Genomic DNA, 12,740 nt, shown 5'->3' on the forward strand with positions numbered 1-12,740 from the left:
AGTGGTGTCAAACTCAAATAGAAATGAGGGCCACATGTACTGTTTTTAGTACAAAACCACATATTAATATTGTCTATGTTCAATCGTATTTTTATTTTGCCAAATATTTCCCAATTATAGTTTAATCTGGTTTGAGATTATTACAGATGCCCTAGTGTTTGACATTTCTGGTCTAGATGATAGTAAAATTAGTAGGTTTGGAAGAAGTTAGGTTTTTGCATTTTGGAATCTCTGGTTTCCTTCAAGGAGCAGCTCAAGTGATACTTTCTGCATGAGGCCTTTTCTGGTCTTTCCTTTCCTTTCTTCCCCCTGCACCCCCCAACATCCCTTCATCTCTACAAGGTTACCTTGTGTCTGCTTTGTATATATTTTACATATACAGACACACATACATATATACGAGATCTGTATCTTTTTGTTTTTGTTCAGTCATTTCAGTCACATTTGACCCTCTGTGACCCTGTTTGAGGTTTTCTTGGCAATGATACTAGAGTGGTTTGCCATTTCCTTTTCCAGGTCACTTTACAAATGAGGAAATTGAGGCCCACAAGGTTAAGTGACTTATCCAGGGTCACACAGCTGGTTAGTGTCTGAGGCCACAGTTGAAGTCAGAAAGCAGTGTCTTCCTGACTCTAGGCTGGGCACTCTATCCACTGTGCCACCTAGCCGCTGAAATCTGTATCTATATCTATATCAATATAAAAACAAAATAACCCCTGCCTTTAACAAACTTACATTGGAGGAAGACAGTGTGTCTCTGTGTTTGTATAGTTATACATAGACATATATACACACATATATGTATATATGTAAGAGATATCTATATGTATCTCCATATATATGTATCTCCTATATATGTATATTTGGCATATATATGTGTGTGTGTGTGTGTGTGTGTGTGTGTGTGTGTGTAGTATATATGTGATATATCTAGATAGATTGATATATACATCCTATATCTCTCTATGCTTCTCTATCTACACATACAATTGTTATGAGAAAAGTGTCTAAGAATTAAATCTGTAAGAATACTGTTTGTTACGAAAGATAGAAAAGATTATTATTTTGTTTTAGCATTTTCTTTCTGAGTAATATAATTTCATGGATATCCATTTCTAGGATGTTTTATCTTTATTTTCTGAATAAAGAGCTTCACCAATATTGTATTTTTTCAGGTTGAATGACAATATAAAGAATAATTCTCCAGCAATAACCCGAGGAGGCCAATCCACGAGGCCTCTTTCCCAGAATGCTGAGCTAGCTGCTTTGGCGGACCACAGCAGTAAGCGAAGAGTGAATGATGGAAGCTTCCTTGTCGATGACAAGAAGAAGAGTAGAGTTGATAGAGAGGGCACAGATGAAAAATGCAAAACCAAGGAGCCCACTAAGACAAAACAATCCCTTGGCAGCCTATTGGGCAAATTTCAGGAGACACCCAGGATTAAAAATGGCCATCTAGCAAAGCCTACTGCCAAAGGGAAAGCTCTGGAGAAACCATTCGGTAGGAAATAGTTTATTTTCCAGTATTAACCCTTTTCAACAATCATTTTTTTTTTAAATTGTACTTGGCCTAATAGTCTAAAGAGGCAATAATGAAATATTCTTAAAACTTTAAAAATATATAGAGATAGATGGAACCCAATCACATAGTTCTCTGATAATCTCCTTTTTCTATCACACTGAGAATTTTTGAAGCGTCAAAATTAAATGTGGAAAATATAATCAGAACAATAACTAGAAATACTGGCACCTGGAGAAAATTTGTTTGAGTGTGAAAGTGTGTATTATTACAGTGTAGGTGGACCCTTGAAGAGACAGTTCAACCATGGCAGCAGTCATGCCAATAGAGGGGGCAGCCCAATCTCTTCACCTCTTCCCCCATCATCAACTTGTCTGCTACCTTGCTTTCTCTAGGGGTTACCTTTCTCCTCTAATCCCTTTAGGGATGTTTTGAGGCAGAGAAATGGCAATGATGTCTTCTCCCCATCCCTACCCCCCATCTGGGAAAAGGATCAGTTGTTTCCTATAGTTATGGCTTTGATTCTTCTCTTTTTAGATTGTTGGGATTTTTCTATATCAGTGAACTAAACTGGAAGGTCTTGAAGGTGAAGGACTGCTTAATTTGTATTGGCCCATAATATATATGCAGTCAATGCTTAATAGTTGCCTACTAAAGGGATGAATGAGTGAAATAATGTGTGTGTTAATGAAGGTGAAGGAATGAGTGGAATGAATTAATGGATACATGAGTGATGAATGAAGAATGAATTACCAGCTTTTAAAAGAGATAGAAATAGAAAAGAAAATGACTGCTAAGGAATTATTGTTACCTGGTGATGCTACTTGGTTGAATTCAAGCTGTAGCAGGTTGCTTTCCCACTAGAGACTAAGGGTAGAGACTATGAAAACTTAAGCAGTTTTTAGAATTAGAAGTTATCCAATTTTACAGGGTGTTTCATTTCCAGTAAGAGGAAAATCAGTTTTGTGCCTTGGACTTTATTTAAAGGCTAAAATATTTTGGAAAGTGATCTATAAAATTTTTAAAGTATTAATAGCATTAAGAAACCCTACATTTTTTTTCTTTCTCTCAACTCTGATTAAAATAACTTACAGTTTCAGTAATGCTTTTGATGATATTCCAAATAATTTCATATCCTTTGTTCAAAATAGTCTAGAATTTGGGAGGGGTATCCAATGGAATAATGTTCAGACTGTAAATTCTTAAATTCTGTTTGACGTTTGGAAGGCTAGGAGTCCTAAAGACAGTGCAGACAGTGATTGGCTCATTCATCCTGAGATGCTTTCTTTCAAAACATCAGCGTCAAGCTTTCTATTTTTGTAATGCATGATGTTAGCATTAAAGATGAAATGTGTATGTAAAGTTCTAATTTGCTAGTAATAAAATGTGGCCATTTGATTATGAAATGAGGAAACTTTCAGCACGAAGCATATTCATAGGTGCTACTGGAAGAACTGGAAATTTAAGAGATGATTCTCTCTCTTTTTTTCTTCCTCTTGTAGAAGATGCTCCTGCTCCTCCCGCCCCATTTGATCACAGGATTGTCACAACCAGACAGATAGCAATCAATAGTCTCTATACTGTGAACAGGAGGGAAATCTTAGGAGGGTAAGCAATACTTAATGACAAGAATTTATGCAGCAGAGAAGTGTCGATGAAGAAAAATCTCGTGATCTTCTTAAATGGATGCCAGCCTAGAACTGGTAACCAAATATGCTATATAATCAAACACTTTAAAAGGATTCTTAATCACTCTCAAGCTCAAACAGATGTTGACTGGGTCAATGGGATGGCAGTGGCTAAATGTAGCATTTATTAGGTTGATTCATCTCTGATGTTGTTATCTCTGAAAGGGATAGAGACCAAACCAATTCAAGCCTAGTTAGAAACTGTCCTGTTCTTTGGCTTACAAACTGAGAAACAATATTTAGAATTGGGGAATTCATTGGGTTACAGACTGTGTCTTATTTTGCAAAGTTAAAGATGAGATCAAAGGGACCTAGTCTTATGTAACTTCGGAAATCTCAACCTTTTGCATTTTAAGCTCAAGTCCACATGCAAGAGTGATTATATTAGAATGCAAGCAGAGCTATCCCTATTAAATCCAGATATGTTCAGTATGATTGGATTTATCTAGAAGATTAAAACTGGATGGAATCTGGTACAGGATATGTGCTGTTGGCCTGCCCATATGGCCTCAGAAGCAAAACCACCAGGATAATAGTGCTCTCATTTGATTTGTTCATTAAGAACACATGGAAACATCTAATTGGAAACTATTGCCATGTTTCAGATTGACCACTAGAGCTTAGACCTGTGGGACCACATTGTCTCTCATGCTCCATTTTTATTTTCTAGGGGACGGTTTGGCCAAGTACACAAATGTGAAGAAAAATCCACAGGCCTGAAATTAGCAGCCAAAATCATTAAGACCAGAGGGGTTAAGGAAAAAGTAGGTTCTGAGTACTGTGGACTTGCCCCCCTCCTCATTCTTGCTACATTTTAAACAGCCCTGGGTCTAAGAGCTCTTGCTTCCTTCCTTCCAGGATGAAGTGATGAATGAAATCAGTGTCATGAACCAGCTGGACCACGTGAATCTCATCCAACTCTATGATGCTTTTGAGTCCAAGAATGACATTGTCCTGGTGATGGAATAGTATGTGTTTTCTTTTCCTTGTTGACTTTCCCTGTCTTTCTTCCTTTTCCATTTCCCCTTCAAAGCTTAGATTGCCACAATGATAATATTTTTCCACCAGATTTTACAATAATTGCTGTAGTTCAGTAACCCTTTAGAGGCTGCAGGATTTATGGGTTGTTGATACTGACTTTTAAGAAAATGATAAGATCTGAGAAATAGTTGCTTACTTTTGCAAAGTACTTGAAGGTTTTAAAAGTGCTTTCTTCATAGCAGCCTTGTAAAATAGGTAGCACTATTCCCTCGCCCTTTTTCTTAGATGTGGCTTTCTTTGAAAGGTAAGTGAAGTGATTTCTCCAGGGTCACACAACTAGGAGGTATTTGCATTCATATCCCCCAAGTCCAGCAGTCTTTCCACTGCTCTGGAGAAATTGTTCATAAATGCTTCCATGTGTAATAAATGGGACTATGCTTAGCACAGTGCCTGACACGTAGTAGGTGCTTCATAAATGCTTATTGACTGACTGTGATTGTTTCAAAGACCTATATGCTCTATATTTTGTAGGATACTTATGGGATCTTGTATTTATGGGATCATAGAATCAAGAATTGAAGGGACTTAAGGGTTCACCTCTCTCCCTCATTTTATAGATGAGTATGCTGAAGACTACAGGGTTAAGCGATTTCTGGATACTGAGGAAGTAGCAGAGATGAACTGCAGCTGAGGTCCACTAATTCCAGGCCCAGTGCTTTTTTCATCCTACTCTGACTTCAGTACTCCAAGGTTCTGCCGTTTCATTAGTCTACATACTCAATCCACTGATGGAAATCATAACCCTTACATGCTTTGGTAGGCTTTGTCCTTGAGTTTTGTTGTTTGGTCATTTAAGTCATGTTCAACTCTTCATGACTCCATTTGGGGTTTTCTTAACAAAGATGGTGGAATGGTTTTTTACTATATCCTTCTCCAGATAATTTTATAGTTGAGGAAACCAAGGCGAACAGGATTAAGTGACTTGCCCAGGATCACACAGCTAGAGTCTGAGGTCACATTTGAACTCAGGAAGATGAGTCCCCCTGACTCCAGGGTCAGAACTCTATACACTTCACCACCTAGCTGCCCATCCTTGAGTTACTGTGGCCAAAAAAGGTTATTACTTTGGGGTGATGAGCCTCTCTGAAGTTATCTTGGCTGGTCCTCAGGCAGTTGACACACTATCTCTTGTCAGGGTCACAATCAAAGGTTTTCTATCTTTATATATCCTGGCAGAACTTGGGTGTCACTGACATAGCCTTTGAGGACCCAAGGGCACCTTGGCATAGTCCAGGCATGTTGTGCTATCTCATGTTCAAGACTGGAATCAGATAAAACACTCATCCATCTAATAGTTACCAAAAGGAGGCTTATTTAGCCATAGCAGAGAAAGGATATTCAACGAGGATACAGAATTGATTCAGCTAAGCCCAGCTTCCCTGTCACTGTTTCCCATGCTGGTCTACTAGTCACAAGCCTCAAAGGTTAGTCATCACTTAGTTAGTCAATGACTAGCATTTGTTAAGTACTTACCATGTGCCTTTCTTTGAATCCCCAGCGCTCAATTCCTGGCCTAGAGTAAACGTTTAGTAAATGCTTGTTGATTGACACCTGAGTAGGACTTTAGCAGATCCGCTGCCTCAGGTGAAACCATAACATTTATATTATCTATTCCAAATCCAGCATTTTTAACCCCCGTACCACCTCATGCTTTATAGTTTTCTAACATACTTGAAGCAGGCCTCTACTAATTTCCACCTGCAACTTAGTCTTTCCCTCAGGCTTTATCCTGGCTGCTGTTCTTGGATTCAGTATTTACTTAGAACACAGTAAATTAGGACTCACTTAAGTTTTGTATTAACTGCACAAAAAGTTCTGTAGTCTTAGCATCCATGAAATTAATGTTATAAATGCGCGAAACCAGGACTTTCATTTGACCTCCTTTTAAAAGAGATAAGCTGCTAAAGGAACAGAGACAGAAATGTACCTATTAGAAAGTGTTAGGAGCACCAGCCCTGGAGTAAGGAGGACCTGAGTTCAGACCCAGCCTCAGACATTCACTAGCTATGCAATCCTGGGCAAATCATTTAATCCCAAATTACCTCCAAAACAAAAAACAGAAAAAAAAACCAACAAAAAAGTGTTACAAGGCCATTAGTAAGACATGGCCAATGACTTGGGGCAGGGGAATGCTATGTTTTTTGGAAGTGCTTGGAACTGAGATTTCCTTAGGGAATCCCATTTCCCAGTAAAGATCAGCACTAGTCCTATATAGTTGCCTGGGGACACATTATCTAGAGTCACACAGCCAGGATATGGCAAAGACCAGATTGGAACCCAGGTTTGCATTACTGAAGCTAGCTCTCTTTCCACCATGACACACTGCCTCTCTATAGTGATAATTAGGTATTATAATAATAATAATAGGGATTATATGATATGGATTATAATTGCAACTCAGTGCTCTATGAGGCACTCAATGAATGCTTAAAAAACACCCTAAATTTTTCACACTGCTTCTCTCAATAGTGTGGATGGAGGTGAACTGTTTGATCGAATCATTGACGAAAACTGCAATTTAAGTGAATTGGATACCATTCTGTTCATTAAGCAGATCTGTGAGGGGATAAAACACATGCATCAGATGTACATCCTCCACTTAGACCTGAAGGTAGAGTATGTGCTTTGTATCATGCAAAATGTTAACCTTTTGCTGGCCAGTTTGTGTCTCTGTGGGGCATCATGCCTTGCACATTTACCCCACTTATATCATGGCTAACTTAGGAGATAAGAACCCTCTCCTTGAACCTTTTTCCACCCTTATTTGTGCTATACTAATCTTTCAGGGCCAATTTTTAGGAGTCCCCAATGTCCAATTCAACAAACAATTTCACAATTGAATTAAGCACCTGTGAAATAACTTGGGCTTTGTATTGAGGGTGACCCAGAGTTCACATACAACACAGTCTCTACCTTTCTGCAGCTCCCATGGCAATGTCATGAATACGAAAGGCCTGGCTGGAATGGTTAGCAGTCTCCTGAGTGCCTTTCCTCATTATTTTCAGATGTGTGTGGGGGAGGATTTCAAACAAATCAGTGTTTTCCTAGTTGAAATCTGGCTAGCCAACTCTTCTGAATCTTCAGGAATCTCTAAGGATTTTCCAGGCTCCTGATTTCCAGGGATGATAGAGAATTGAATAGTATGCTGGGGAGATAGGAAGATAGGCAAGCTAGACACGTGTTACAGAAATGCCAGCCAGTAGAACAGAAGCGGGCAGAGGAATGGATGGCATCAGGCTGCCAGTGAGAGCAAGGAGGGCATTTTACAGGTGAGTGAAGCAGGCCTTCCTTCCCCTTCACTTATTCCTCTACTTTGTCTGTCGTTCCCCTCACTTCCAGCCTCAGAGTTGGATTTACAATCAGTAAACAACTACTTACAGTCAGTAAACAATGACAAAACCCATTCCCTCCACTCTGGTGAATTAGCCTGATGGAACACAACACTATAAATGTTATCTTCTCTTTTACAAAATGAAGGGATAGAAGTTAATCATCTTTCAGATTTCTTCCACTTCAAAAGCTCATGAGCTCTGAATGTAAATAGATCAGACATTTTCAGAACTCTGGGTCTACACCAGCCTGATAACAGTGAACCAGGAACAATGTATGATAAAATAATAATGATGGTGATAATAATAATAGCTAGCACTTACATAGCACTTGTTTGTAAAGTGTTTTATGTATGTGATTTCATTTGACCCTCACAACAACTCTGTGAGGTGGTTACTGTTATCCCCATTTTACTGAGGAGGAAACATGCTGAGAGAGGTTAACACAAGACAGTAAGTATCTGAGAATGGATTTGAACTTAGGTTTTCCTGACTCCAAGTCTAGTACTATCCACCTGCCACCCAACTCTCACCTGCGGCTCCAAAAAGCTGTAGCATAAGCAGTGGCCACCCCTTAGTAAACTGTCTCGGCATATGGGCTAAATCAGGTTAAAGGTAATAGACAGGTCTCAGACCTGTCAGTGAGTTGGGGGGGGGTGTACCTGAAGCATGTAAAGACTTCCCCGGCGTAGTGGGCAGATGAGAACAATTTGTTCTAATGTCCAGGGAGGTAGCTGGAGCAAGTGCTGTGGAATGCTTAGAGCTTGGTCAGATGTTGAAGATGCCAAGGTCATCCACTGCAAACTGAGCCATCTCCAGTCATCTTGGCTTTTGTTCTACCACTGGACTTGGATGACTCAGGAAGAGAGAGTGAGACTGAAGATTTTGTGAAGCTCTACCTCACTTAAATCCAATTCATGTCCAAGTCGGGACATCACCTGTGATATTGTTGGTCCTCTTTGACAACGAAGGATGAACAACAATGCGCCATTATACCACTTAGCTACCATAACTACATGTATATTCACATACATATTCATACACATCCATACCAGTTACATGGCTACTAAGACAATTGAATATGTATGCATGCTCCATGAAGGCAGGGATCAGTTACGTCTCTGTATCCTCCAGCACAGTGCTATGTACATAAGAGCTACTTACTAAGATTGGAAGGTAAGGAAAAGGAAAGAGGAAGGAGGGAAGGAAGAAAGGAAAAAAAAAGTGAATGTATATTTTTGCAGAACTAAATGACTCTACGCCATTTAAATAGGTTCCTTCACATTCAACTTTCTTGCTCTAAGTTGGCTCTGAACTCCCCGTGTGTACATATGTTGTCCCTCCCTATTCCTAGTTCATTTTGAGGGGTAAGGGTATATAGAGATTTTTACAAGTACTTCAGAACATTTGGTTAGGAACACAGCATAATTCTAGGAGCTTTTGCCAAGCATTATTAATTCATTGTGAATATTCCACAGAAAGTCCTAAAGGACACTGATCTGTCTGGAAATAGAAAATGTAGAGCTAATGACTCCTAATGGAGGTTTTAATATGTTAACTATTGAGGCCTTGCTGTGGGCTATACAGTCAGGCAACCATTTGGTCAAGGCTTTCTTGGGCCTAAATAACAAAGAAGAAACCTTCATAGTTTATAAAAGACATTGAAAAGTGCCCCAGATGGCTCTGTTCCCCAAAATCCTTAAAAAGTAAAGTTATTCTGCAAAAGTATTTCTTAATATTTCAAAAACTTTCAATATGATTGAGCATAGGAGTTTAGATTTAGAGCTGGAAAGAAGCTTAAAGGCCATCATATCCAACTCCTTCATTTTTCAGATGAAGAAACTGAGGCACAGAATGATTAAGTCCCTTGCCCAGGGTCACATAACTAGTGAGCATCTGAAGCAAGATCTGAACCCCAGTCTTCTTGATTCTCAATTCCAGTGGAGGGAGACCCACTGTTCCATGCTGTCCTTCGGTCATTGGAGAGTGAAGCTGTAGCTTGTAGAAATAATTAATGTCTAAACATCTACACACAATGTGGTTTAAACTTATTCTAATAAAAGCCTTCAAAACTCAATGAACTTGACTTCAGTTCAAGGGAGAGAAAGTCTTGAGTACTGAAAGGGAAATACTGTATAGCTTTTTAATTAACAATAATATGTTGCAGTTGGAAAGGGCTTTTCACTTTTCAAACCAATTTTATGTCTATTATCCTCTCATTTAGTTTTCACTACAACCCTGTGACTACAGGTAGGGTCAACCTCATTCTAACCACTTGACAAATGATAAAAGTGAGGGATAAGGATGTTCATCAGTTTCATATGGTTTAGTTCATAGCAGAAGAAAGACCCAAAGCTTCATCAACTTGACTCCATGCCCTCATTGAAATCCCAAGTACTCTCCACTGGAATTCCAAGTTAGGTTTAGAGGTCCACTTTTATTTCAGTGCAAAAACATGAGGGAAATCCTTTCCTGGTTATGTAATTGAGTTCCTCTAGCCTAAGAGGATCATTCTAATGAACAAATTGTGTCAATGTTGAAATGAAAGATGGCCTACAAAGTCTGAGAGCTGTTACTTCTAACATTTCTTTATTGTTGCTTCACTGAATGAACTCCAGATATCAGAGTTAGTACCACATTTCAAGGAAAAGACTTGTGCTTAGGATATGAACATTAGGACCATAGATGTAAAAATGTGAAAATGGATAAAAATTGATATAAACATCCTCTTTTGGGCTCCAGAGGCAAGTCTGTATGTCAAAAGAATATAAAAAATTTTCTTTCATTTTTCAGTGTGGCTAATAAGGAAATCCAGCTGTCCGTTAGAACTATGTTGAAAACATATGTCTGTAGAGTGAGAATTCTCCTCCAACTAGAGTAGAAATCATACTTAATAATTTTGGAAGTTAAATGTCAAATCTGAGAAAACATCTTAGTAATATTCCCCTTCCCTCACTTCCCTAGAGAAGGCCTATGTCTGAACTTATGTGTTACGTTAAATGGCAAAACCATGAAGAGGAGAAGGCGATCTTGGCAGACTACCTAGAACCTCAGCTGCCACATAATTAAAGAAGAAAATACCCACAAAAACAAATGTGTGCCAGACCAAAAGCCCTGATAGGCTTATCCTGTGTATGGTCCTATATTTAGTCACGGTTCAAGTACAATTCAGTTGAATGATAACTGCTATCTTTTCTAATGTCTTTCTCCTGGCAGCCCGAGAACATCCTGTGTGTGAATCGAGACGCCAAACAAATAAAAATTATTGATTTTGGATTAGCAAGAAGGTACGTCTATGTGTACTTAGCTGTTATATTATAGGAGTAGTATAAATACTTTACTCAGGTTTGAAATGTTTTTTTTTTTTCATACATCCACTTAGAACACACTTAAATCATTCTTAGTCCTGTGCTTCTCTGAATGTGTAAAAAAATCACTCCGTCATTTGAAAATGTTTTCAAATGTGAAACATGAAGCACTTTGTGATAATGAATCTGTATTATTTTAGGCTTCACTAATTCAAAATATTTGATAATTTGCCTTGGGTATAAAATTCTCCTTTATTCTTTCTGAAGAGAGAGGGCCTGCTGAAGCAAATTAATAGCACAAATAAGATTCCAAGACAGTGTGAAACATGCTTAAGGAAACAGGCAGTTTTATGGATTTTAGCACATTAGTTATTTCTTTGAAACTGAATGTTGCTAATGACTGCCTAACCTTATCAATGAATTAAAGCAGGCTTAATGAGGTCTTACTTGGTAGTCTTTTATTAGTACTTCCAGAGACTGTGTGCATGTATATGTAACTTCACATAAAATAATAATAATTAGCATTTCGTAGTACTTTATGGTCTGCAAAGCACTTCACAAATATCTCATTTTGTCTTCACAACAACCTTGGTAGTTAGGTGCTATTATTATTCCTATTTTACAGATTAAGAAATGCAGGGAAACAGGCTTCAGTGACTTGCCCAGGGTTGTAGATGCTAAAATATCTGAGGAGGGATTTGAACTGTCTTTCTGATTGCGGGGCAATTAGGTGGTTCAGTGGATAGTCTACTGGGTCTGAAGTCAGGAAGACTCATCTTTCTGAGTTCAGATCTGGCTGTGTGACCTTGGACAAATCACTTAACCCTGTTTGCCTCCGTTTCCTCATCTATAAAATGGGCTGGAGAAGGAAATGGCAAACCACTCCAGTATCTTTGTCAAGAAAAGCATGGGGTCACAAAGAGTGACAAGCCAACTTTCTGATTGTAGATCCATCTACCTATAGGTGTATGATGTCTATATAATATATGTATATGTTATATACATATATGTTACATAGGAGAGGGAAGGGAACAAGTATGTAGTACCTACTATGTGCCAGACACTGTGTTGAGTACTTTACAAATATTGTCTCATTTCGTCCTAACAACAGCCCTTTGAGGGAGGTGCTACTATGAAATATCAGGTCATATATAGGGTGTCTCAAAAGTCTTATAGTTTTTAGCTATATGCACTAAGATTTTTGGAACACTCTGTATATGTGTAAGTCAATTAAACACCTACTTGTTTAAATATGTACTATATATTAAATACCTACTATGTGCCAGATACTGTGCTAGGTATCAGGGATACAAAAATAAAAGAAAGAGCTTCTTTCTTTCTTTTCTTCCTTCCTTCCTTTCTTCCTCCCTCCCTCCTTACTTCCTTCCTCCCTCCTTCCCTCCTCCTTCCTTCTCTCTCTCTCTCTCTCCCTCTCTCTCTCTCTCTCTCTCTCTCTCTCTCTCTCTCTCTCTCTCTTCTTATCTCTATCAATCTGGCACTTGTGTCTACTTTTCTATATATCTATGTATCTTTATCATGTCTAGCTTTACATGCACAGTAACATACACACATATCTTTATATATTGCATAAGTAAGTATGCATAAATATATGCGTGTATAGGATAGATTTTGTGGACATCTTGGATATAGACTATCCCACTAGGTTGCAGCTACCCTGGCATTTAAGTTTAAATGGGAATTTGGAGAAAAATTACACCAAATGGCCAGTGATACAGAGCAATAGACCTTTATTTGCCATGTTTAATTTATATGAAGGAAGCTTATATCGTTTAATTCAAAATGCTCCAGGGTGGGAGCATAGAAGGAGAGATGGGGACAACCAGGAACATGTCCT

The 12,740-nt window shown here is 38.5% G+C and overlaps 1 protein-coding gene across 2 annotated transcripts in view; it reads left to right on the top strand.

Moving 5' to 3' along the window:
• Positions 1 to 12,740, top strand: part of MYLK4 (myosin light chain kinase family member 4) — a 147,905-nt gene that overhangs the window by 114,927 nt on the left and 20,238 nt on the right. For both annotated transcript variants that reach the window (XM_036740888.1, XM_036740889.1), the window contains 6 exons: positions 1,176 to 1,501; positions 3,022 to 3,127; positions 3,878 to 3,971; positions 4,066 to 4,175; positions 6,718 to 6,859; positions 10,794 to 10,864. In XM_036740888.1, the coding sequence (XP_036596783.1) occupies positions 1,176 to 1,501; positions 3,022 to 3,127; positions 3,878 to 3,971; positions 4,066 to 4,175; positions 6,718 to 6,859; positions 10,794 to 10,864 (849 nt within the window). The remainder of the gene's footprint in view (positions 1 to 1,175; positions 1,502 to 3,021; positions 3,128 to 3,877; positions 3,972 to 4,065; positions 4,176 to 6,717; positions 6,860 to 10,793; positions 10,865 to 12,740) is intronic.

The sequence above is a fragment of the Trichosurus vulpecula genome, chromosome 1 (genome assembly GCF_011100635.1).
Source record: "Trichosurus vulpecula isolate mTriVul1 chromosome 1, mTriVul1.pri, whole genome shotgun sequence".
NCBI lineage: Eukaryota > Metazoa > Chordata > Mammalia > Diprotodontia > Phalangeridae > Trichosurus > Trichosurus vulpecula.